The sequence below is a fragment of the Cryptotermes secundus genome, unplaced genomic scaffold (genome assembly GCF_002891405.2).
Source record: "Cryptotermes secundus unplaced genomic scaffold, Csec_1.0 scaffold92, whole genome shotgun sequence".
In the NCBI taxonomy this organism is placed as follows: Eukaryota; Metazoa; Arthropoda; class Insecta; order Blattodea; family Kalotermitidae; genus Cryptotermes; species Cryptotermes secundus.
Window position 1 is genome coordinate 1374999 of NW_019728498.1, and position 27789 is coordinate 1402787.

General features: G+C 38.9%; 2 protein-coding genes across 5 annotated transcripts in view; one reads left to right on the forward strand and one right to left on the reverse strand.

Moving 5' to 3' along the window:
* The window catches only part of LOC111865136 (sodium-coupled monocarboxylate transporter 2), a 29536-nt gene extending 21906 nt beyond the window's left edge, over positions 1 to 7630 (forward strand). For all 4 annotated transcript variants that reach the window (XM_023852897.2, XM_023852894.2, XM_023852895.2 and 1 more), the window contains exons 9-13: positions 305 to 414; positions 2343 to 2526; positions 2621 to 2707; positions 4376 to 4539; positions 7120 to 7630. In XM_023852897.2, coding sequence (XP_023708665.1) covers positions 305 to 414; positions 2343 to 2526; positions 2621 to 2707; positions 4376 to 4539; positions 7120 to 7390 — 816 coding nt within the window. In that variant the 3' untranslated portion in view covers positions 7391 to 7630. The remainder of the gene's footprint in view (positions 1 to 304; positions 415 to 2342; positions 2527 to 2620; positions 2708 to 4375; positions 4540 to 7119) is intronic.
* The window catches only part of LOC111865142 (lachesin-like), an 801402-nt gene that overhangs the window by 278702 nt on the left and 494911 nt on the right, over positions 1 to 27789 (reverse strand). The gene's annotated exons all lie outside the window — the stretch shown is intronic.

Consider the following 27789-nt stretch of genomic DNA (forward strand, 5'->3'; position numbering starts at 1 on the left):
AAGAAACAATACTCAATTTAAGAAACTACAGTGAGACAAGGAATGAGAATTTTAATCGTATCCAAAACTTCCACCGAAATACAGTGGCACTAACAGGCTTGGTATCGTACATTCTGCCAAATGTACGGAATAGATTCCATGTTATTTTACCTGTTCTGTGTTAGGCCCGTCGCAGGAAAACTGAGAAAGATTACTAACATTTCCATATACTCCATATTAGATAAGAGCATTAACAATTACAAAAAAAAAACAACGAACTTTAAGCTCAGAAACCGTTGATCAAGCCAACTGTTTTCCTCGTCAGGTGATTCAGCGACAAGACCAACTTGTGCCATATTACATAATGGATGTAGCTGCCACGGTGCCATGTCTTCCTGGTCTGTTCGTGGCCGGCGTGTTCAGTGCAGCCCTCAGGTACTACTGCATTTCTTACAGTCAGGATAGTTCGTGGTCACCAAGTGCAGGGCAACTACTGACTTATCTAGTCACGATCCCTCACAATTTGAAAAGTTGCGGAATTTACAGACCTTCCAACGCGGGGGAAAGAACGAAAAACATGAAAAAAAAAACCGAGGTCGTGTTAAATAAGAGCAGAAAGTTGTGAGACTTCTATGGCGTATGCCTATTCTCCACCTTCCTTACGACTTCTATTCACTTTTTATTGTAGATGTAAATAGAGATCTCCATCTTTTCATCCACCCTTCACAGAATTATTGTCGGACAAGAATTTCGGCAGTTCTAAACGTAGAATGGCTTACTAACTTGTTTCTGATTAAGCTAATTTGTATTCTTCTGTATTATTCTGTACTTGTTGTTAAGCACACCAGAAATATAAATTAACTTAGGCATGAAACATGTCTAAAAGTAAGTAAAGCTATCCCTGTACCAGGCCGTGGAGGCCCGTAGGGTTGTGAGACGTTGAGGTTACCACATTTTCTAGACAATCGGCTCATAGACGGCGGCAAGGTTATCAGCCCTACGCGCCGGCCGCCTTTTACCCCCAAGAATACTCCAAGAATGCGGTAGCGTAGTTGGTTGAGACACTATGCTACAAGCCGCAAGGTCACGGGTTCAAGTCCCGATGAGTTCATTGGATTTTTCTTTCAATTGATCTAATCCTTCCAGCTGCACTATGGCCCTGGGGTCGACTCAGTCTCTAACAGAAATGAGTACCAGGAATGAAACATGTCTATGCTTAGAATATTTATTTTCTCTTATTAGAGACACAAACATATTCTTGACTAAGTTGACTAGTAAATGATGGATACGCTAACTTTTTCTTTGTATTTAACATCAAGAATGACTCTCTTTTGTTAGAATCTTTGATGTACTTCTATTCTCGACGGCAAATAAAATCAAGAACCTTGGATAATTTTTAATTCCTATTTTATTGCAAATGCAGGTCCAAGACATGAGGTCCTGGTGCGTTTTAGTGGGATTTTGATTTATAATTTAGAAGTTCCATAAGAATATGGTACTAAATATTATTACTTATTTTCGAGTCCTTCATATTTTGTTTTACTCTTCTGACAGGAACAAGCGATCAAAATTCGTCAAAGTAAAGTATTGTGATTACTGTTGAGGGCATAATTACTTTTCGTCTTACCTTCGCACATCACCAAAAGTCATAAAATTGTTACGCGTTTGTGAGGTTCATATTTTGTGTTACGTAATAATTAATTGTAGGAGAAGAACTGTTAGGAAATAATATTGTTCGACTAGAAATTTGTGCACGTCCTATGCCCACTTACTGACAGGTGAAAACTGTGCTTACTGCTTGTTTTAACGATATATAACGCAGAATTTCGTTGTGGATTTCATTTCGTTTCCAGAACAAAGCGCAACTTTCCCTACATATCATAAACTGACTTATCTTCTGATGAAGTTGCGGTGCCTGTTTCTGCAAAGTAAGAAAGTTCTTTAAATTTGATTTACTTTGGATTTGCTTTACAAAGGGTTAACGTTATCTATTTATTCTTAAAACAAAATCAACTGATTATTTTTATCTAACCTTGTTTTGTGCCGATTCGGTGCATTCAAATATTGAACTAAAAACATAGACCTGAAGCAAATGAAAACATTGAACACAGAATACAAAACAAAACGTTATAGTACAGGACATAAAAAGAACGGAAGTCCCAGATGGCAAAAATATGTAATTCACTGGATGCTAACTTTAACAAACAGGGTGGGAAACATTCCAGTGATGCTTAGATGCAATTCTTAAGGAACAACTGACAACTGTACGTGATTTCGGAAACCTGTTAAAGTGGGGTTTCCCAAGAAAAGGGAAAGTAGCCTTCCTGTATATTAATTTCTTTCTTTTCTCTCCACTTTATTAGTTCCATGGCCAGCGCTCTCAACTCTCTGGCAGGTACAATGTATGAAGATTTCATTCGTCCCTGTATGAAATACAACGTAACGGAGAAATGTGCCAGTTACATCCTAAGACTGGTCGTCATTGTTATAGGCACCATCTGCGTGCTCATGGTGTTCGTGGTGGAGAAGCTTGGCGGGATTCTGCAGGTAAAAACAGCCGTGCTTAATTTCCTTCGGGCTGGCGCTCTTCCGGTATTTGAGTCACGGTGTAACTACTGGAAACCTCATCCTCTGTTCACAGCTTGCATACACCACAGGAGGAGTAACATCAGGGGCATTTCTGGGACTGTTCTCCCTAGGAATATTCTTCCCTAGAGCAAACTCTAAAGTAAGTGACTTTCCTCAGTTCTCTGTGTTCTGCTTGAGTTTCCAAACTTGACCTCGAAAACATTTGAAACTATGTGAGAAAGTTTTAAAACGTGACTAGTTTTTCCAAAGACAAGAAAGTTTAACTTTCATAACTCATATCTTACTTGAAGTATCAATTAGTTTAGTAATAAATTTGAAAGTCTGTGTCTATTAACTTTGCTAGTTAAAATTCCACTGTGACTGCATTTCGTTAATTCTGTCACTCGAAATTCCGCCAAGAATAAATATGCAATAAATAATAATTTTACACAGTAAAGTCCAATTTAAGCCATTCAGGTAGCTGTGTAATTATTTACAATGTACAGCTGAAGAATTTCACATATCAATACCACCAGACGCATGTAAAATCATCACACATCAATACCATCAGTAGCATGTAAAATCATCACATATCAATACCATCACAAGCATGTAAAATCATCACATATCAATACCATCACAAGCATATAAAATTATCACATTAGCACACCATTAGAAGCATGTAAAATCATCACATATCAATACCATCAGAAGCATGTAAAATCATCACATATCAATACCATCACAAGCATGTACTCGTAAAATTACCACATATCAGTACCATCAGAAGCATGTAAAATTATCACATTAGCATACCATCAGAAGCATGTAAAATTAAGCTTACTCGTTCATGAAATAAATTATACAAACATAAAAGAGTTTAGTTGCAAAATCGGTTTGGCAAAAATTAAATGAGGATGCTTCTTTAGCCGAAAAGAGCAATATTTACGTCAATATAGACTCTACTCCGTCTGGAAGAAAGGAGACGGAACACTGCGAATGGAATGATCTGATTTGGGACAGAACTCACCAGCGAACTCATGGGGACACGGTGATGACAACAGCTTCTTCAGAAGCAAGGGCACTTTTATGACTGAGCGAATATTAGCTATTGAAGGGCTATGTTCCATGGAATTATTAAGAACTTATTCGTAAATGTATGTAATAAAATATAGTATTAATAGGCATGCATTAAGGGAGGGACATAGACTGAGTGTGTCTGAGAACAGGGTGTTGAGAATATTTGGACCGAAGAGGGATGAAGTGACAGGAGGTTGGAGAAAACTGCATAATGAGGAGCTTCATAACTTGTACTCTTCACCAAGTATAATTAGAATGATTAAGTCAAGGAGAATGAGATGGAAAGGACATGTAGCCAGAATGGGGGAGGATATTGTTGGGAAAGCCAGAAGGAAAGAGACCGCAGGGAAGGCCAAGGCGTAGGTGGGTGGACAATATTAAACTGGATCTTAGAGAGATAGGATGGGATGGTATGGATCGGATTGAGCTGGCTCAGGATATGGACTAATGGAGAGCTCTTGTGAACAAGGTAATGAACTTTCGGGTTCCATAAAATGCTGGGAAATTCTTGAGTAGCTGCAGATTTGGCTTCTCCTCAAGAAAGGCTCAGCTCCATAAGTAAGTAAATTTATAGACATGCTCCTTAAACCTCGTCCTTAATCCATCCATCATTAATGAGGACAAAACACTTCACTGTGAATTCCTTCCATGTTTGTATTGACATTTGCCCTAGTGTCATTCCTCCTTGCAGATTTTGTTTTATAAGTTTTGATTTCAGTAACTCAATGAGACTTATATCTGCTGTTAGGGAGCGCTGACAGGAGCTATTGTCAGCTTGCTGACTCTTAGCTGGATTGCAGTGGGAGCCCAGAATGCAATTGCTACCGGCAATATAAAGCATAAGACACTTTCCACATCTATTGAGGGGTGCAGCTCCTCGAACGATACTATACCAACAGTAAACCCCGTAGAGTAAGTGTTACAGATTCTTATTTCATTAATTAACACTATGCAAATATCTTGAACTCTGCTACTTGAAAATATTTCTGTGTTTGTCTACAGATCCACCTTCCTTCAAGTGTCTTTCGAGATGATTATGCAGATGTTAATGTTAATGCAATATGTGTTGAAATTATGGGGAAGTGACTGAGGAAAATGTCCCAATATTATTTTTCAGAGGCCGAGGGAAAACCACAAAATAAAAGCTGCATTGTCGGCCTCTAGAACCTGGACACAAGTATTTGTCGTGGTAGGGCAATTCATGCTTTCTTTGGGGGTCATTAAGCCTCGAAATTTTCACAGGCCAATAAAAATAACAAATAAAATTTAATTTATCTAATAAGTAGTTCAACCTCTACTCATTCGGAATGTTTATCTATATTACAGGATATGGTCTACAATTCCGAGCACAGACCGTTATCCATATGTCTTTTCTTATTTAGTATATGTGGTTTTTACTGCTCTACTGCAGATACAAATATAATACAACATTTTCTCCTCGGTGAAGACAACGTATGGTCCTGTAGATTATCAACTTTCCGGGTGCATGTACTGCCCTTAGACATAACCCATAAGATCACTTTTTCTGAGTTGTGGCATGGCGCAAGGTCGTGTTAAAATGTCCCCTTACCATCTGCAAAGATCTGCAGGAAGAGTAAAATTCTTCTTTTAAGGATTTCGATGTACCTTGATAAATTCATCATGCCATCAACTGAAACTAGACTCCCAGGACCGCTTGAAGTGAAAACGCCCAAAAACATTTTTTAGAACTGCTTCTTCTGACAACATTTGCTCTGCAACCTTGAACAAAAAATGTGATTCATCACTGAAAGCCACTTCCTTCCAGTCATCAGTTGTCCACGATCTGTACATATCTGCGCATGCTAACCGTTTCTGCTTCATAGCAGGTGTCAACAGTTGCTATTTGATTGGTTTTCTTACCTTCCGCCCAACTTCAAGAAGCCTACGCCGTACAGCTGAAGCATCAGTGTCAATTCCTGAAGCCAATACATCTCTTTGAAGGTCCTTCCTTGTCATTGTTGGATGTAACCTACTGCTTCGCAACAGGAAAAGCTGATTAGTTTCAGGGGTGGCTTTTCGCTTTCTTCTGCATTTTCCTTTTCTGTTTTGAAAGAGTGATCTGGAATCCTGATATGCACAGAGAATTCTTGACACATTCGATCTTCCCACACCAAAACAGAGGCAGTGATTTTCACAGTCATTGATATGTTTTTTCCCTTATCTTCGGAGTATTGCTCATTTTCACACAAACAAAAATTATCCCAGCGTTCAAAATCAACACACATTTGTGGAAGACAAAACTTGTCAACTGATGAAGCGACAACCTTTCCCGTCAGAATCAGTCAGAACCGGTTTGCACACAGGTTCCTATTCTTCAAGGTCACTCTTTAACAAAACCCGAGGTAAACAACCCGGTTTTGACTATCTGCAACCAACAGCACTTTATTTCGAGTGCCTGTCCCAAATAATTTGCACACTACTATAAGAAGTATTCTCAAAATTCACACACCGTTATAGGTAAAGCAGTCAGCAGTAACAGCTGTAAACTAAATGCACTGAAACTAACATCTCGGTCGACTAACACTCCCGCTTTTTAACCGGAGCTGCTGGTTCTGATCTCGGTCTACACAGCGACTCTCCTGACTAAGGTCTTGTCCGATTCGCCTCACATCCTGAAGACAAATCCTGAAATGCTGTCACAAATTAATCCAGAACTGCTTTCTTCCACGTCCTTTGAGTCTCAAGAGCCTACTCTTAATTAAATAGCCGTGCCATAGCTCAGACAGCTAGTAGCCGGCTTCCTACCGCGTTGGCCCTGGTTCGATCTCAAGTCGGATCATGTGGGATTTGTGTTGGACGAAGTGACAATAGGGCAGATTTTCTCGAGTACTTTGGTTTCGCCATCCAGTTCTCATTTCACCCGATGATCCATACTCACCTGTCATCTGGCGCTGGTACAACAGGCTAATTAGCGGCAGATATACCAAGTTGACTCAGTCTCACATCATCCCTCGAAGTTAAAAATAAAAACATAACTTGATCTGATTTTCAGGTAAAGCCTTTGAATGCGCTAAAAACAAAATAATACATGTATTTTGTTGAAGAAAGCAGTCTTCTTGGATTTGGCACCGAGTATATGTGGTGTTAACCGACGTTTCGGAGGAACGTATCGCCTCCATCTTCAGAGTAGAAGAAAAAATATAAGAAATCTGCAAAGCGAAGAGACCATGAGAACCGGTAAAAGCAGACTGTCGGTTAACACCACATATACACGGTGCCAAATCCCAGAAGACTGCTTTCTTCATAGTCACCGCCGTGAAAGCCTCAAATCTTACATGTATTTTGTTATTTATAATTAAGTAAAATCCAAGCTAAATAATTTCAATTAATGTTCATAACACGTTCTTAAAGAGATGGAAATATAAAAATAACTTAATGGACATATTTCCTTCTTTACGAAACGTTCAGAGAATTCAGTAGCAGAATCTCCTAATAACAGTTTACTAATACAACACGATTCTTGTCTCACAGGTCTCCACCTGAAGGAGCTTTCGTCTTGTTCCGCATCTCCTTCATGTACTACACCATGCTTGGGTCATTCATACTGCTAGTAGTTGGAATGGTCGTTAGTCTGCTAACGAAACCAACCGATCCTCAAGATCTGAACCCTTACCTGTTTGCCCCATTTCTCCAGAAGTACGTTATGAAGCTGAAAGAAGAGGGACGCAAGAAGGATCCGACTGAGACGGAGTTTCTCAACATGTCACCCAAGGAAAAGACTTCGTTGACAGAAGAAGACTGAATCTACTGCAGATATGAAGTCTTGTAATTAAAATAAGTTTTCTGAAAAACTTGCGATGCCTACGTTCCTTCAAATATTTCAATACTTTTTGGCGAAGATAGAAAGTGAAATGATTAACGATTTTACAGTCCACTGATCAATTTTGTGAATAATTTTAATAAAAACCTGCAGACTGAGTCTACGTGCCTTCGATATGGTCTGTAATTTTTAACATATAAAATATATTTCTTAAAAAATGTTCGGATATGTTTTTGATCTATCTCCATATAATTTTTCATATGCGTTCATTATTACGTACATCCATCTAAAAGCTAAATGAGGACCTAAGACAAGGCAGACATTATGATTAATTATAGCCTAAAAACAGAATATGAAGATTACTCTGTTCTGGAAGGTGACGCCGTTTGGTCTGATATATGTTTACAAACTTTTGAGAAGAATGTGCTGCCTATATCTGCAGAGGACAGTAGTAAATTTATGTCCCTTCTTTCTCCATTTTTTGTTTTAAGAATAGCGACAGCACGTTTCTCCGAAACGTCGGTAAATATCTACCAGAATACATAGTCACAGCTCAGATTACATTAATCCTCACAGTCACCATCGTGAGAAGCTCAAATCTTATCAAAGAAAATTCCTTCACAAGAACAACTTATACTAAGATGATATATTATCACACGGAATTTTAAAACCCTTCATCAAGTGGAACTATTGACGTTCGTAAAAAAAAGTAAAAATAAAGCTATCCCTGGAACAGGCCGTGAAGGCCCGTAGGGTTGGGAGACGTTGAGGGTCCCACATTATCTAGACAATCGGCTCACAGATGGCGGTAAGGTTGTCAGCCTTACGCGCCGACCGCGCTTTACTCCCCAGAAAAATTATTTAATTATTTCCTTGTACTCCGTTTTGTGAATATCAGTCAGTTTGTTGAGATGTCATGACAGACAGGAGACACACAGAGGTGATATAACACTGTATTTCCTTATAAAGAGAATGCATAAAATAAAATAAAATATGTGAATAAATTAATAAAATGCGTTGATGTTTAATTATTAACACTTCAGGTCTGCTACAAGAGCGTATGTTAAATCGGGTATAGCTTATGCCGTCATATTCTGTTCACGATTTATTGAAGACATTGTCAGCAACTTAGGCTACAATATGGCGTCGAAAGGTAGTATGTTCTCTGAATAAGGAATTGGAAGAGACACGGAATTATGCAATAAATTCTGATCGTGAAGGAAGGAAGCTAATACACGTACCTGTGATGATTCAGAGTGCAAATACATGATGACGATTGTATATCATTTAGTCAAATTCTATCAAGTGTGAGAATGCGGATACTCGAGTGAAATGTAAGAATGTTAGGAACGGCGAATCGGGAGAGACGAGTGACAAAGAGGCCATGGTCTACTTAAAAAACTGTCAGGAAAAAGGAAGTAAATCTAAAAAGAAAACCAAGAATTATAATAACATATTCCCCATTCAAATTTCTAAACTGGCACCACTAGAATATAAGTCACACTCGTCAGAGGAAAAACCAAGATTATGTCACGTAGATTTCGGCTCTGGGATTTAACATGAAACGTGTATGAGAGAGAATTGTGTGTTTTAAGAGAACTGGTAGTTGATGTACACTGCAGGCATACGTGATAAGCGTAAACAAGAGGAAGAGTATAAGCTGCGTCAGCTTGACGCTGTCTCTCTAGGCGATGCATCTGTAGCTACAATCCTGTTCCCATGATGTACAAGCGGCAGTCACATTGTGTACACTGCATCCCAGAAGTTGGTGAGGTCAGGTTTCCGTAGGTAAGCAAAACGTACACATGTGTAGACAGGACGTTCGCTTGAGCGGTTAGAGTTCAGACGTTTTCTGCCCTTTCAGATGCACCGTATAACCTCAATTACTGCGTTATTGAAAAATTGAGAAGCATGGAAATAACAAGCCTGAAATATATGTCTCTATCCACCCTTTCAATTCCGTACTTTTCTAACATAATTTTTTTTTTGTTAGTCGCTATCTGCACTGTTTAAAGTCAACAAATCTGTACAAAATTCTAAAAGACGAGAAATGTTTCATTTCGCTGGCAATGTTAAAATGAAACACATTCCACGGTGAAAATAACAGTGCTTCAAAATGTTATCCCTATTTCAGAATCTGAAATGACAACTGATAATAACCAAAATGATTTTGTGTTGATACTCATCTATACTCATCTATCATCTATTGATCTCATCTATTTCATACAGGATACTATCTAATGAAAGGAAAAACATAATATTCCGGTGCGTAAATTCCTTTCCTATGAGCTGTAACATTGATTTTGGAAAACCGGCGGGAGCTCTCTGTCTCGAGAGCGGTTATGGGGCACGCAGCACACCATCACCCGAAATCGTTGGATGGAGTTGTCACTCAAACTATTTCCAGTTTAGAATCACCGTAGGATGACCAGATCGCCAGTTTTGTGCGTTATTACTGAGCACCGCTGACAAAATTCGTGCGTTCACATCTCAAAGAAGGACGTGAGTCTTTTAGCGCGCTCATTACTCTTAAAGATTTAATCTACAGCTGCAATTACTCAATTTATTTGCAATTTGCTATTTTAGTACATTTATTCACAATATTGTGGAGAATAATGTACATCCGTTATGAGCTGCGACACATATAGGTAATTAATGCAGTAGTAATGTTGCCCCTGTGCATAAACACCACTATGCCACGAAGGGTACACGGGGAAGGAGTAGAAAGAAAGTGTCACACGATCCAATTCGAGGTTCTTCACACAGAGCTGACCCTCCTGCCTCTTCGCCTCAGGCAAAGATCACACGGTACTCGTTGTTAGGTTGGAGAATGCGGGTTGTATGCTTAATTACTCGTAGTTGGTAGCATGGGGGAGACGTCTTCGGAAAGGAAAGCAGCAAGAATACTATTTGCTTCGCCATGTCTGTCTGTCTGTCTGCATGTACAGCACGAGAATCGCCAAACGAATTGGTATTAAATTAAATAAAAAGGATTTTCACGGACATGTGAAAATAAATTCCGACTGCCGTTAAAATTGAACAAAATAACGGACAGCTTATGTGAGAATCTACATTAATTCTGCGCGCATGTAATTAATACTTATCGAAGCAAACAGTATTCCAGAAAAATATTGTTCAGAAAAATACGATATAATTCATGTCCTATGTATGTTTTCTGCAATTCTTTTGATCATCGATACAAAAGGCAGAGAACGCTCCAGAACTGTTACACTATGTATACATTTCCTAAATTACTACTTATTATATAATTTGTTAATTTTCGTGTATCTACACTTTAATTCAATAATTCTAGTAAATTTACATCCCGTGGAATTTATTTAGCAACAATCTTACAACACTTAAACTTTTAAGGGTTGAATATGACGTCTGTTTTGACCGTTTCGAATATAATATTCTCCCTGTAGAGACCGGTATGCACGGGAAGTAGTACAGAGGACATTGCGAGCCCCACCGATCACTAATCACAACTCAGTGTGTATTCTCAGAGCCCGTGCTTCATAGAGAGACTTCAGTATTTATTCACCTTCCGTCTGCTGCAGAGTCGTCATCATGGAGTCGACCAGACAAAACCATTTTCTATGCAGCTAATTAGAGTGGTTTAGTTTTTGAGAGAGGGAACAGAAAGATTAATATTTCTGATCCACATAGGATTCCGAATAACATTTGAATATGTCAAGAGATTGAGAGACATCTAAATAACAATAATTCCTATGAGACAGTAGCAGTTACATTAGTAATTAACGGAGATGTTTGGGTTCTTACATGATCCTCCACACAGGATTCCAAGAGCAGTTTTTCAGAGTTTACCTAGTTTAATTTTTGGTTCTCCTACGTATTTCTTTTTCCGCATCTATCGAAAGGTACCCTGGGCAGCAGCCCCTATATTCTTCCCAATTTACCACTTATAATCTTATCACTTATTTTTGCTTCTTTCCTCCCGATCCATCGTTCACAAATACAAGGTTTCAGGATAAAAGGTATCCAAAATAAAATCACTGTATTTCACAAAGAATTTATTATATAAATTAACGGGTTACACCATTACAAAGGAAAAATATCAAAGTGTTTTTCTGCGTATGTAACTTTCTCAGTAAATTTAAATGTGGGCTCCCTTGGGGGCACGATATATATCAAGACTTCAAGCATGTTTAGTGTTACCGTAGCCACAGCGTCACTTATGTGGGCTTTCAGGTGTTGAAGATCGTTGATCTTAACCTGGTAGACTATGTTCTTCACATAACTCCACAAGAAAAAATCCACTGTGGCGACCTAGGAGGCCAAGCGACTGGTCCACCTGTGCCAATTCATATCCCAGCCATCTCTCTGTCCAGGTGATTCCTAACATGGTGGCAAAAATGTGGAGGCGTATGCGGGTAAGCTGGATACAAAAAAAAAAAAAACTTACAGAATTTTCCTTTCCGATGTCATAAACCGGATACGTGTATGAAAATTAGTTTCCGAGATTTTTTATACCTTTCATCCGGACACCCTATGTTCTAATTTACAAAGATATTTTCAGTTATCACAATCTGTATCCTAAGAGAACGCGTATACAGCTTTCCTGTTACAGCTCCAGAGAAATTACGTTGGTTTATAAAAGATGTGAAATCGACAGTTGCCTATTTTAATGTTCTATTTCAACATTTTTCTTTCAGGGCTTGGATGAACTTGCGAAAACTGCTACTGAGGACACACATTCTCCAGACCAAGATCTGAACACATTACCTCCCGAATGTAAAGCGGGAATGCTAGCCACCTGGCCGTGACAACAACGAAGAAGATTAAAGAAATTATGGGCAGGAGATCCACTTGATGGTTGAAGAGGATCTCTCATGGAGGAGCCCTCATCACGATACAATAAGCACACAAGGACGGTGTTTAGATTAGCAAATTAACTTAAAGAATATATTTAATTCTGATTGCTAATAAATATATAAATGTTCAGAGCTGAATTAGAAATAGTTATATCTATCTTAAACCTCTCCAAGACGCATGCGCTTTGGTTGGAGAGACCAGTGCGATTGTCGTGAATATTCCTGAATTTCATAATATTGTAGGCTTTGAGGTTCATACGGCAGTGGCTACGAAGAGTTCCATCTTATGGCACAGTCCGTTGAAAGTCAATCCACGTTTCGGAGGGACATGCTGTCTCCTTCTTCAAGGTCGAAAAATACGTCAAGAAGGAAACCAGCATGAAGTAGATACGAAGCAAATCTAATTGCGCTGGAAGCGACATACTCCTCCGAAACGTCTGTTAACTTTCAACGAACTATACGGCGTTATATCACAAAATACTGAAATAATATATTTTATTTAGAAATATATTTGAATGACATATGGAGGAGAATAATAAATTACGTTCATTATGGTCAATCTGCTAGTTGCATAGTCTGCTGCCAAAAATAATATGATGTAACCTATATGATATGTATGTTCGTTGTTAAGCCACAACAGTAAATGCTTAGAACACTAATTACCCGGCAGGCTGTACGTTATGAGGTCAAGATATAAAAAGTCTGCAGAATGGGATTTAGGTTTTAGTGGCTGTAATTATAACAAATGCATCCAGTGCCAAGGGGGCTGGTCCAGGCTCGTGTGGCAATAGCAGGGGAAGGGCCAGTAGCCGCAAGATTTGTTTATAATATCTAGGTACGCTTGAACCGTAATAATACGACAGGGACTTATAATTTGAATTTTTTTTACCACATTTTAAATTGTACGACATTAAAAATGATGGGTATGTTAGAAACTGCAGTCTTTTATACGAAAGTAGACTACAACCATCCCAAGCGTTAAAATGCAAATTCCACCAGACTCGGAATAACGCGTGTAAGAACGCTGTAATTTCCAAATCTTTTTACGATAAAGAGATAGTAAGTAGGGTTAGATATTTTAGGTCCTCATTTATGTAGTCTGTGCCCTTGATACAAATGTTTAGAATCTTCAGTAGTGGTGATAACAGATCATGACCTATGTGACATAAATATAACATAAAAATATATAACCCTGAAAATGATGTTGTAAATGTCGAAGCGTGTCAGATAAACAGCCATACTAAATGTGTTGTAATTGATGGCATATGATAAATGATAATGAATAACTTTATGGAATACAACTCAACCTTTCTGTACCATTTCTGTGTTTCTGGACATTATCCAATATCCTGTTCAACCTTCAGCAGTGAAATCCCTATATTTGTGCTAAAGTGGAATAAGGATCCATCATATAGTTCGGTTGTCGCCCTTTGGTATGAGAAACTCAAATCAATCAAAGAGAGCAGAGGAGAGCTGTAAATTGTTGCAGGTCCTCGTCAGCAAATTCAATCTTGCTTTCGGGCCCCGTCGAGACCCAATGACCATATTTTTGTTCTTTCCAGAATTTTATGTGTTTTGAAATGGGGTCTCTTCTTCTACGAGAGGAAGGGGCTGACTACTACTCCTCACTCCCTTTCTACTGTCGGAGGGGCTGTGGCGCAACAATTTGCACATACTTTGTCATATTCGACTAATCTCGAATACGACCTTAGAAAAGAAATCGATTTTTTATCACTAGACCACTGTTCGGTACTGAGTTCAGAATAATCACTAAATAAGGCCGGTAAAGTAGGTTTCCAGGAAACTGACAATTGGTTCTTGGGGCCCTAGCGCGCGTAATGATATTTGTTGAATATATCACATATTCAGATTTATTTGTGGATGTAGTCTCAAATAAATACTGAGATTGATTCAAAATTGTTAGACTTGTTTTTTAAGAAAATTGTCATTTTATGTTTTACGCCCATTTTAGGAGTCCATATTTCTGGAGCTAGAATATCCGTATTCACAAGGAATCGACCTGAGATAAATAAACTCCTATATACCGACAATAATAAAACGCGTCCAAAAGTTCCAGCACCAGTGACGCGTACATACATGCGTACATACATACATATTGTCGCGTATCGGGGGGTATATCGCGACAAATAAATTCTCGATGTATTCGATGTAGCGACTTTTATTTCACATTCGCTCTTACAATCACCCAAATTACAGATTTACGATTACTGCTATCTGCAGTATCACAATTAGTACACTGAAAAATGCCACAATACAACTGACTAGTTGCTGGCTAACTCGACGATAGGTCCAGGACTCGCTGACTGACTCAGTACAACTCTGCGGTAGCCACACTAGAACTGAACGTGAATAGCCTTCGCTGCTCCGTATGTAGCCTCGATCGGACAGTACGGGAAAACGGCCACGTAATAGGCACCCTTTTTGCCTGGCGCTGTGTTGCTATGTAACGCTAGCGGAGGTAACCGCTGTTACTATCGTAACGTCGTCGCTGTTGACTCGCGTTGCCTAGCGACCGCGATATCCCTCGGTGACGTCACCGCGGAGGGGAGTGGCGGGGCGGGAACTCGCCTATTACCGTAAGAACGCGAGCGTTACGTTACCGCCACGTACCGCTGGGGAGGTAGGGGTCAACATGTCACAATATATACATACATAGTATATACTCGTCTATACACACATTATCTTTGTAGTATGCATCCTGCTGTGTGTCATACGAAAGATATATAATGGGACGGTCTACATAACAGTAGCTCTTAAAGAGGCAAAGAGACACTACTGTATCAACACTTGTCTTTTTCAGAACTATTATTGTGAAGATTGTCCCATTATCTTTCATATATATATATATATACACAGACATACAAACAAACACACACAGAGACGGCATAGCAGAAACCATTTTTTAACCAGGGGGCCGAAAACACGTAAATCGGTTAATATCTCAGGTCGTAATTCTTTCTCATGTATATTATGAATGTGACAAATTATGAAAAAAAAAATAATACTGGTTCAAAGAACGTCTTCGTAAATCATATTTCTACTACTGTTTGGTGCATCTGAATAATTAGTATCCTGTTACTAACAGTCTTCCTCTGATATGACCAAAGTGATTTAAATATGTTTTAAAACTATGAAAGAAACAAAATATTTAGACCAATTGGAGACAAAATCTGTGAGAAATATAATTAATTACCTAATGATTAACTTTTACCTAACTTATTTCAGTGATGAGCGTTTTAATATCGGTGTTTCCTTTCACGTATTCAGACCTCATTTTCTTACGCATTTCTAATCCCATGTATGTTACCGGTAAATGTTCCATCGGCCTCGTCCCCTCGCTTTGAGCGGCCTGTTACGAACATGAATTATGAATCTCCTCACAGCTCCATCTTCTCGAGCCTCTTATCACTTCTTCTCTCTGAAATCCCAATATTCTCCTCATGTTTAAATTGAATTTTGTTTTAAAAATAATTACGTGATAAAACAGAAACTTTCCTAGAATGAAAAATATATGCATATACATCTAGATTTTGGCTCTGAAACCTAAGTAGACAATATTAAGGAAATGGGTAGGATCAAGGTTTCAATTGCACTTGTATCGGTGGTGTTGATCCCTAGTTCTTACAACATAGATTTTTTATATTTAAAGACAGTCTGTCGGTTAATTTGATTTTGGAACTGGTTCTACATTGTGCGCTAACATATGGCAATATTTGTCAAAACGTAAAATGTATAGCTCAAGGAACTTATGCTTTCCCTTTCCTGAAATATTTTAACGTCCAGGAACTAACTACAAATGTGATTTAATCCTTCAAATAAGATATAAGTTGGCATTCCTGAACGGCTAACATGGGCATAAAGTATTAGGTTTTCTACAAAGAATCCAATAGCTTTCTCTTTCCAATAGCCTATAATACCCAATAAAAATCTGTTTACAGAAATATCTCGTGGTATAGGAATGCAAGAAAACCAATACACAGAAATGTTGAAACTATATATCTCTATTCTATATCAAATGCCCAGAAAGATTGGGAAGTTCTTTTATGTTAGATTTTTAGTACTAGTCTACAAACGAGGTAGTATAGGCTTTATAAAGTAAGTGATGGATTTGTAACCCAGCTATTCCTTACAAATTATACTCGATTATCATTGTATCAAATTTAATACCACATAAAAATAGCATTAACATAAAAAAATAAATAAAAGGGCAGTGTACAATAATGTGTTTTTTTTTATATATTATATATTTTATATATTAATTCCTTAACAGGAAGTGGAATACATATGCATCAACGCATGCTTCTCTTTTATCAATTTTGCTCTTACATGGATGCAGGTTGAATGGAATAAGTGCGTATTTGTGACAAACTTTGCACAATCAAGAAATTCTTTGAACTTTTCCATTTCAATCGCGAACCGCCTCCTCGCCAATTCAATTTATCAGTAACAGCAGCAAGAGAAGCGGCTTTTTTTTTCCTAAGAACGCGAGCAAACATCCCCTTGCAACCAGCGGAGCGTGATCTATACACGCGTAACGACCAAGTAGTCGAGGAAAACGTTTAGCAACTTCTGCAGCAGCAAAACTGACATGCACAAGATGGATCCCCATGCTGCAGAAAACATGAAACATGGCTTACTCGTTGTGTAATCTGACGCATAATACTACAAAAATACAGAGTGGCAAGAAAGGCGGAAAACACTCACCTTAATCATCACAGAATCAGCAACTAACTTTGTTAGCATACAAATATGTTCCCTTCCAACAGAGCATACTCTACTGATCATGTTTCAAAATACTGTGGCATGATTCCTGAAAGCCAAAATAATCGAATGTCCATTGCTAATCAATGGCTAGTTAAAATGTGTTCTCGCATCAACGAAGATTCAACTTGTCATGACGCCTGAAAGCCGGAATAGTGAAGTTAGAGTGAAAGTCCATTGCTAGCCAACGGCTCGCTAAAATGTGTTTTCGTGTCAATGAAGATTAAAAAAATTCCATGGATACGCGCTAGACTACATAAGGAACCGCGCAGAGAAGAACGATTTCCTTCGTAATATAATTCAGAAGGCAGTTCAATAATAGATTGTTCAGCTCCAGAGTGTTAACTAGCTAAGTTTCGTTACTAAGCAACGACTAGCGAAGGCAGACAATGAAGATTTTATTTCGTGCGCTGTAGTTACAGTAATCTTTAGAGTGTGTAAACCAGCGAGACTATTATAATTATTTGTAGTTACGACCTGTGAGGGTTCAATAAATATATTCATCCCCCCAAACTCCGTCTATAATTACTAATACAGGTAAGAAAATCATATGGTGTGAAATAGTCTGTTGTTTGCTTAAATGAATGTCAGGATAAAGCTTATCTGAATTTCTCTCTGTTGTACATGACAAAGTGCGATGTATTAGACACGGAAAACACACAGAAACCACGCAGAGCTGATACACTTACTTACTTACTCATGGAGCTGAGCCCTTCTTGAGGAGCCGCCAATTCTGCAGCTACTCAAGAACTTCCCAGCATTTTATGGAACCCGAAGGTTCATCACCGTGTTCACAAGAGCCCTCCACTGGTCCCTATCCTGAGCCAGATTTATCCAATCCATCCCATCCCATCCTATCTAATATTGTCCACCCACCTACGCCTTGGTGTTCCCTGTGGTCTCTTTCCTTCTGGCTTTCCCACAAATATCCTATACGCAATCCTCGTCTCCCCCATTCGTGCTACATGACCTGCCCACCTCATCATCCTTGACTTGATCATTCTAATTATACTTGGAGAAGAGTACAAGTTATGAAGCTCCTCATTGTGCAGTTTTCTCCAACCTCCTGTGATTTCATCTCTCTTTGATCCAAATATTCTCCTCAACCCGGAAGCGAACTATACCGACCGAGCGACCGCCGCTTGTCGACGAAGTCAGAAATATATTCAAGAACAGAAACCAAACATGTAATCAGATACAAAGCCATGGCGTAACATAACCTGAATAAAACATATAGAAGCGTTGAATATATCAAAAGGTAAGCAGAGCAGACTCCTTAAACACGCCTGTAAATCTGATTATGGTCAGTTAGGCCAAAACATGATTTGAAACAAAGCAGAAAGAAGAGACATCGAAACATGACGGATTCCAATTGAACTGCACAAGGATAAGAATCAGAATAGCATTCAAACATGTAACATTTGAGGCTTTCCTGGCGGTGACTGAAGAATATCGTGTAGATATCGTGTAAACCGACGTTTCGGAGGAATGTATCGCCTCCATCCGCGAGCGAGGAACCAACGTGAGCAAGTGGCTGCAGCCACATCTCAGAAGACGGCATTCTTCAGTATTCAAATTTATACATAGTGCTACAGGATGCTGAAAAAAAATATTATTCGCTAACTGTCTTTTGTCTCGTCAGTGTTTTCTTGTAAGTGAATTGCGATTTCAATATTGAAGATAAGTCGTAACCTACAGAAAATAAATACGAACAAAACGTCAATTGTGATATCGGAATGTCTTATTAATCCAGAGTAGTACTACAAATACAGCCATAAAAGTTCCATAGCAAACGACTACAATATTGGCCATCACTCAGTTCATTATGTTGACACAAAATCAATACGATTAAGAGATTGAAACAGCTATAACGTCCACTTCAGAGTGAAAAATAAATAAAGAACTACAGACAATGTCAAAAACGACTCGACTTGTAGGTATACAGACTTACCTAATAAAATATTTGTCTTCATAAAAGAGTTACATTCCCCTATGTGCGTGAACATAATTTTAATTCTCTTACCGTTATAAGACACAGATGAAGACAAATGTAGTGCATGGGTTTTTGTTATCGAGAAGAGAAGCTTTAAGACATAGAAATCCATGCAGTTTCGCGCTGCTAATCCGTGAAAAAATAAATAAATTTTTAAAATAATAATTTATAGAATGCAAAATTTTCTCCAAGAAAGGGAGCACAGTGCTACATTTTCAGAGTACAGAAGTCACTGAACTGAATGTATTAAAATTCAAAATTCTTTCTTCAAGGAATCAGCACTACAGAAGATTTGGAAAATCGTTCATTTCAGCCGCAATTTATTTATGAGCAGAGCAGAAGACTGCAGAAAAGGAGAGTAAAATATATGGGGTGTTGGTCCTGGGAGTATTTTAATTCGCTGTCACTGACAAACTAAAATAAATATATTCTCATTTAACACAATAAAAGACCCCTATTCTCAAATTTACAGCCCTAGACATGAATATATATATTATAAGACTTGGAATGTTGGGCTGGACCACATTTTATATTGCATTTGCGGTCTCATTTTGTGCTAGATTCTGCGTTTTATTACCCAAAAGAGTTTGGGTTCAAAATATTTCATTACGTTTCTACTTCTTCGTGTTTTATTCCTTCAGTTTTATTTAATATTCCTCATAACTCTGAAGCCATGCGTATCCAAGCGTCAGCATTTCATATCACAACACTCAGCAACAATGAGCTATGAGCTCTCAGTGTACAACCTATATTATGCCTATTAAAATGAGCAATTGGGTTAACCATATGTAAGACGTGGGACCAGAGATGTTTGTAGGTGGCATCACATAAATGAAGCCTGACAGTAATTTCGATTGGCGTAACTCGTTATAATACATTTGGTTTCAATTGATGTGGATTTAACTGTTGCCACAGAGGTCGTGTAATTCAAACGTATTTTCTGCAATGGCTGTATATTGATGATTATTTTCCTAAACTTATATAATATTGTCACTTGTATGAGTGAATATACATGGGGATTTAATTGGTAATTTGATTTATTGAATCTCGCAGAACGTAACTACAAGTATCTATAGCGCTATTCCTAATACACACTCTGAATTTCATTACAGCACGCACTAAGTCTTCTCAGTCTGCTGTGTCTTCAGCGGTTTTCTGGCAACGGCTTCCAAAGTCGTAACTTCCTCAGCTTGCGTCTTGATGACCTTGTTGGCCGGCGGCTGTCCCCCAACTATTAAATTCTAGACCTGTCCTATTACACCACGGTATGGACCACGCAGAAAACACCTATGACATGTTGCTGTTCAATTATTGCTTAACAGACCGCGCAGAAAGCACCATTCATCTGTTGCTGTTTGCGGACCGCTGCTTAGCAACGTCCGTTGTCTATTTGTATGTTTCTCGGTCCTTGCCTAGCAACGGATCTATATGCCACAGTATTGTGAACTATAGTACAGTTGTTTATTGTTGCATTAGGTTACCTACGTGTACATCAAGATTTAAAGAGTAGCCATAATTATGCTTTTGAAGGATTTTTTTCTGCAGAATCTATAAGATTCCGTTCCGATCTCCCAGGAAACACATTATGTCTCCAGTACAAAACCAGCAGGTTGATGCTGCTTAGGCAAACAGTTGCTGTTTATTTTCAGAATCATACAAAACAAACCAATACACTCCATGGGCAGAATACAGAGTTTTATTATACGTACCAATGGGCGTTATAGGGATCATGATACCTGGACGCCAGTATTTTAATGGAGAATAGGCCTTTAGTAGAAAGTTAATATGAACTGAAATACCGCGCAACTTACATTATATTTACTGGGAAAAGTTACACACAACTTTAAGGTCCTGTTAAAACATCGCTCAATGCGTCGTTCTCCACTGAGCTTTCGTTGCGACATCTCTGTTACGCGCTTTCACTTTCTCCGATCCCGGTGGTTGAGCGATTTAAGACAGAGGAATATCCTGTGGTGACGGCTTTAAGACCGCCCCCTCGAAATATGGAAGTTTTCTAACCCGGTTCTACTGCCAAACTTCATACTCATCGTCTTAACCTCTCCTTCAGGCTGAGAGTACTTCCACAAGACGCAAAGTTCTATCTGAAGCGAAACGTGAACGCAGTGTTAGAAATTAATATGTCATGTTAACGATACCTAAGTTCATGGAGTATGGTTATACTTGAAAAGCTTACGGTTGTTCAACTAGTTAAAAAGATTACACTTCTCCCACTGAAGCCTAAATCCCAAAGTGTCTTTAACTTTCAAATTTTCTGATAATTTTTTGGCACACTTCTCAACTTTCTCATGCGTCCTACACGACTAGTGTGTCCAGGATCCGTTAGGACTCATTATTTTTCTTTAATTTTGCCCTGCAATGCCATCTGTTGGCGAGTTGTGGCGTTAAGATTCTTTAAGTTTCAGCTGTGGCTCTTTATAATTTCAAAGCGCAAGCATCGCTGCATCATGTATTCTGACATTGAATGTAACAGTATTGTTCTGACGCTCATCGCAAAGTGGCGGTTGAACAAAGAGCCAACATCAAATTTTGTTTGAAGTTAGGCAAACAGCTGGAGAAGCGTACGAAATGAAGAAAAATGTGTACGGTATTGACTGTTTGAGTCGCTCGAACATTTTTCGATGGTATGCTGTATTTCGTGACGGCAGGGAGGACATTGAAGACGCTCCTCGTGCATCAAAGCCGAGAACAAGTTGCACTGATGAAAATGTAAAAAAGCGACCGAAATCCTTGCATCAGACAGACGTGTTTCTGCAAGACTCATCGAAGAGCTTTTGGGAATACCAAAAAGTACTGTGTAACAAATTTGGCCGAGGATTTGGGCAAACGGAAGTTTTGTGCGCGGTTTGTACGGCACGCGCTGTCAGGCGATGAAAAACATGCCAGAGTGGAACAATGCAAAGACATGTTACGGTCGGCCCAAAGTGATACAAAATTTACAAAAACGATTGTTACTGGTGACGAGAGATGGTGTTTTCAATATGAGCCTCTCACAAAGCGGCAGAGTGCAGCGTGCAGCGTGGTTGAGCCCGAAGAAGCCGAAACCAAAGAAAGTGCGCATGCAAGAGACTCGAGTAAAGACACTGCTGTTTCCTTCTATTCCAAATGAAACATTCACAAGGAATTTCTGCCAGAAAGTCAAACAGTGAATTCTGATTATTATCTCGGAGTCCTCAATCGTATATGGGCGAGAATTCTTCGAATTCGACCTGAATATCGAGAGCAATGTTCCTGGTCGCTCCTCCATGACAATGCCCCACCCCATAAATCGAAGATCGTGGGCGATTTTTTGGTCAGAAAAAGGATCATAGTCCTTGATCATCCTCCGTATTCTCCAGATTTGGCTCCATCAGATTTCTGGTTGTTCCAAAACGTTAAGTTGGCGATGAAAGGAGACCGTCACGACACCATCCAGGACATCCAAAGGGAATGTACCGCAGTTTTAAATGCGATTCCACAAAAGGAGTAGTGACTGTTTTCGAAAACTTTTCAATCGATACCAGCTATGTATTGATCCAGAAGGAGACTATTTTGAATAAAAGGAATGAAATTTTGAAAATAATTCAAGTCTTGTATTTTTAATGAACACAGTCCTAACAGAACCTGGACACACTTTGTATACCTTTTTCGTCCTTGATTTCGTAGCGCTAACAATACTTCTTGAAGAACACAATTTACTAAGAACTTCATCATGCAGCTCTCCCCGACTGCTTTCTCCACTTTATTCTTACATCCAAACGTTACATTTAGCACCCTCTTCTTAAACAACACCAATCTATATTTGTCCTCTAAGATTAAGGCCGTGTACCTACCACACAAATATTAAAAGAATAATTAAAATAAAGTATATTTTCCATCTTGCGAATATAGGAACGTCCAACAAAACCACATGACATTTACTTCAAAGTTAATGGAGGACAGAACAACAGGAACAAGTGAATGTAAATTCGCGTTATGTTTCTCAAATTGCCATAGACCTATCAACATCACTAATTCATGGAATTTCCTCTGTGTTGAGATGTCTACCTGTTGCGCTCTTATTCTCACAAGCTTTCATTAGAGTCGGACTATAGAGGAAAATCCTTATCCAACAGTTGCTTCTTCAATCCTCTGACTTTGAAGGCTTCTGCAGACACTGTATCTGTACCGTATGTCAACCGTTGTAACTTCGCTAGGTAACCATATTCGTATGGGTTAACGTAAAAAGAGTCATACTTGGCATTTGCAAAATTTGTCGCCATCAAAATTAAGAGGCCAAATAACACAGCTTATACGTACACCGCAGCGTTTTGGTTTATTTATTACTGCGTAAGAATAAATTCGATATCTTTTCCTGCTCAAACACGGGGATCATGATATCGAATCCCACTCTAGGCAAGGACTCTTTCGTTTATTCCGTGTTTGTATTTTCCTGTGCAGGTAGCGGCCTTGCAACAAGTTTGTCACCTGTGGAAGGAGTCGTACTGTGTATAACATCCGATGGGAAACAGGCCAGAGAAATTAATCCGTCAAAGCAGCAGAGTAAGAGTACACTTTAAACTTTCAGGGGCACGCAGCAGAGTAGTTGGTTGAGGCACTGTTACTACAAGCGGGAAGGTCGTGGGTTAGAGTCCCGATGAGATGGATTTTTTTCACTTTACCTAATCCTTCCAGCCGGCTTTTGCCTATAACAGAAACGAGTACCAGGAATCTTCCTGTGGTGTAAAGGACGGCCGGCGCGTAAGACTGACAACCATATAGCCATCTGCGAATCGACTGTCTAGAGAAAATGTGCGAGCTTCGACGTCTCACAACCAATGGGCCTTCACGGCCTGTTACAGGGATAGCTTTGGCTTATTTAGTTAAGTAATAATTCGGCGTGTGTTTCTTGAAATGGATTAATATTTATGTGTTAGTGAAGTTATAATCATGTAAATTTTATCATTATTTACGAAGCTTATTAAAGATCCGCGCAAAGTATTAATGCAATACATTTTCAGTTAGAGACCATAAATAGCGGTGTATTACAACTGTGTGATTAAAGAGTAATTAGTTTCTCTACTTCAGTACAATTTAATTTGACCCGCATACATGTTCTCGTATGAGATAAGACTTTGTTAGGACTTCGTTTCTTTCTATTTGAAGCTCTGTCTCATTCTTAGTCAGTTTCTGTAGAAACATGACAAGATTTTAAGCAGTTTGAGAATTAATTATTCATTTTATGGACAGTTACTGCATCGACAGATTGATGGATCATATTTCGCGGAAGTGTTTTCCATATGACCGTTGAAACGCCCTACTTACACAATGATAAGATTTAAATATCTTAAATCAGATATACATGAAACTATTAATAATATGATTCTTGAACTCCAGAGAATGAGAAGGAATGCTGACATGAACATGTGAAAAATTTATGAGAGGTTTTCTTCATTGCAATCTTTAGACGGAGAACGTCCAATCAACTACAAAACACATCTCCACACCACATATATAGCTAAATATAAAGTACTCTGAGAGGCCTTTCAATATTTGAGGTATTGTGGACAACACCGGATTCCTCACAAGACATGTGCATGAAAAGTTTCCAAGTCATAATCACATTCAGGTTAGGGAGTTATTATTTTTGAAAACGACAGAAATGCTATGTACAGAACACCAGCCCATCCTCAAACAACTCACTCACTTACTGAAGGAGCTTGGCCCTTCTTGAGAAGCCGCCAATTGTGCAGTTACTCGAGAAATTCTCAGCATTTTATGGAACCCGAAGGTTCATTACTGTGTTCACAAGATAACCCTTCACTGGTCCCTATCCTGAGCCAGATCAATCCAATCCATACCATCCCATTCCATCTCTCTAAGATCGATTTTAATATTGACCACCCACCTACGTCTTGGTCTTCCCAGTGGTCCTTCTGGCTTTCCTACCATTCGTACTAAATGCCTTGCCAATCTCATCCTCCTTGAATTCATCATTCTATTTACACTTGGAGAGAGTACAATTTATGAAGCTCTTCATTATGCAGTTTTCTTCAGCCTCCTGTCACCTCATCTCTCTTCGGTCCAAATATTCTCCTCAACATCCTATTCTGAAACACCTTCAGTCTATGTTCCTCCCTTAATGTCAGAGATCAAGTTTCACACCCATACAGAACCACAGGGAAATTATAGTTTTATATATTCTGATCCTTATGTTTATAGACAGCAAATGAGAAGACAAAAGGTTCCGGACTGAATTGTAGCAAGCATAACCATCCTCAAATAATCAGTATACATTTCATTGTTATATTTATTTGTTATGTATAATGCTCATACTGCATAAGCTATTTGCATATGGTGATATAGTACTTATCAACATAAGTAGACCTAATTCATAGAGATGAAGAGATTCTGTAAGCAATTAATTCCAAATACTTTAATAACCTGGAATTATTAACTGATGAATTTAGAATATACTCAAAGTATGAGCACAAAGGTGCTTCAGGTTTTAAAAGATTATGCAGTTTTGAAATTTGGGCAATAATGATATGATAATTAAAACCAAAAATATTTGCTAACCTTAATTTTAAGTTTTGAAATTTAATTACAAACTGAGAACTTCTGCTACGGGACCCCACTAGCGCTATGTAGGCTTCGTAAGTGTGATCCAAATATTCACTAGGAACTTGGTCTGCTTTTGACTTTAAAGACGACTACTTTTTGCGACACTGTACGAAACAGGTAGTATGAGGGAGAGATAAAGTTGTTCCTACGCTTAATTAAGCACAAGAGATGCACAAGTGACTGGAGGCCTAGCTCCACTCATTCTCAACATCGGAATTTGAAATGAGTGACCAACTTCATACGCCGGTTGTTTTACCATGGTAACTTTGGTTACGAATCTAGTTGGGCTCCCCAGTTAATCTTGGTCGCTGTAGAAAACAAATATTCATGCACTGTACAAACTACGTTATTCCAGCCCCCGAGTACAATATAAGTTTAAAATAATTTCATTTTAGTTTGCCGCTATTCACGGTGTATTTTGAGAGTCGTGGGAATAATATGATCATGCTTTTGTGGTGCATATGGTGCTTATGGTGTTAGCTAGGTCGGTGTAGCAGCTGGACGATCGGAGTTTAAATCCCGGCAGAGTCGAGAGATATTTCTCTATTCCACAGCACGCAGTCCAGTTCTGTGTTCCAACCAGCCTCTTATCCAATGGGTACAGAGGGCTCCTTCCTGGGGAAGAAGGCGGCCGGATTGTGAAGTTAACCCCTTACCTCCTAGTACCGATGCCAAGCTCTACCTCCACCCCTCCGTACGTCTTCGTGGTGTGGTTCTTAATTAAGCTCAGGAAAAATGTTACCTTTTGTCATATGACGTAACATTCGTACAGCTTAATATAATAAAAACTTTAGAAGTCATACGGTGGCATATGGCATTCATTTTCTCGGTTTTATAACATTTTCCGGAGAAAATCAGGCAGAATAGCTCTTACATAATTTTCCTTAATATTCCAGGCGGACAGCAGACACGAAAGGGAGGCAAATGCCTAGACAATATAAAGGCAAAGTCATCATGGAGTCCGGGACACGCGGTAGCGTAGTTGGTTGAGGCACTATGCTACAAGCCGAGAGGTCGTGGAATCGAATCCAGATGAGGTGGATTTTTTTCAATTTACCTAATCCTTCCAGCCGCACTATGACCCTGGGGTCAACTCAGCCTCTAACAGAAATGAGTACCAGGAATCTTACTTGGGAAAAAGGGCAGCCGGCGCGTAAGGCTGATAATCTTACCGCCATCTGTGAGCCGATTGTCTAGAAAATGTGGGAACCTCGACGTCTCACAATCCTATGTCCCTCCACGGCCTGTTAGAAGGACACCTTTATTTACATTTACATGATCGAGTCTAAATTTTTTTCCGAATAGAAAGCTGAAATAGTTAATATCCCTAATCCTCGGATATGCCCTTAAATATGGCACAACTCGCAATTCATTATCTTAGAAGATTATTGCAGCTAATCTGTGTATTTGTGTATTTATTTCGTTGTTTTCCTTTTTCCTAATAAGCAACAAGTTTTGATTTAATTATAAAATTAATACTGTGAAATTTAGTAGTATATGTTATCTTGGTGTCGTTTCAAATTCTCAGTCATATATCGCTAATATGTGCTCAGTTCCAGTATGTCGGATGGAGGTGCGGACAGGAATCCATAGCCGCCAATAATTTCAATCGAGCACATCAATAGTATCAAGTCACATAAACTATCACTCTTTTCGCAATCTCAGTTTTTCTCTTTGGTCCTCTTCTTACTGTCACTTTTCCAGCCCATTCAGGGCCCCAGGCCTCTTATTCAGTCCCGTAATCATTTTTCACAGACCGTAGGACTCCTTGGGCTAGTGATCAGCTTGTCGCACAGGACAACACAAAACACATAATAAGCGCATATACACACCAAACATTCATGCCTTCAGTGAGATTCGAACCCGCGTGCGAAATCTGTTCATTCCTTAGACCGCGAGGCTATTGTAATCGGCCTCTGTGTTCCTTATTCCTTGCGAATCGAGATATCTATTTGACAGACTATAACTATAATTCGATAGCATATTGGAACACTTTGAGCAGTATTACTTACTTTGAAAGTTGTTAAATTAATTTCCGTTTTTGCCCTACGTAACCGAAAGCATGACTTATTTTACTTCCACACGACTTAAAGTTTGTTTTCTTTCCTCTTATGGGGAAAAGATTCATGGTGACTTATTCAATTATTTATTGACACCAGAAGAGATTATCG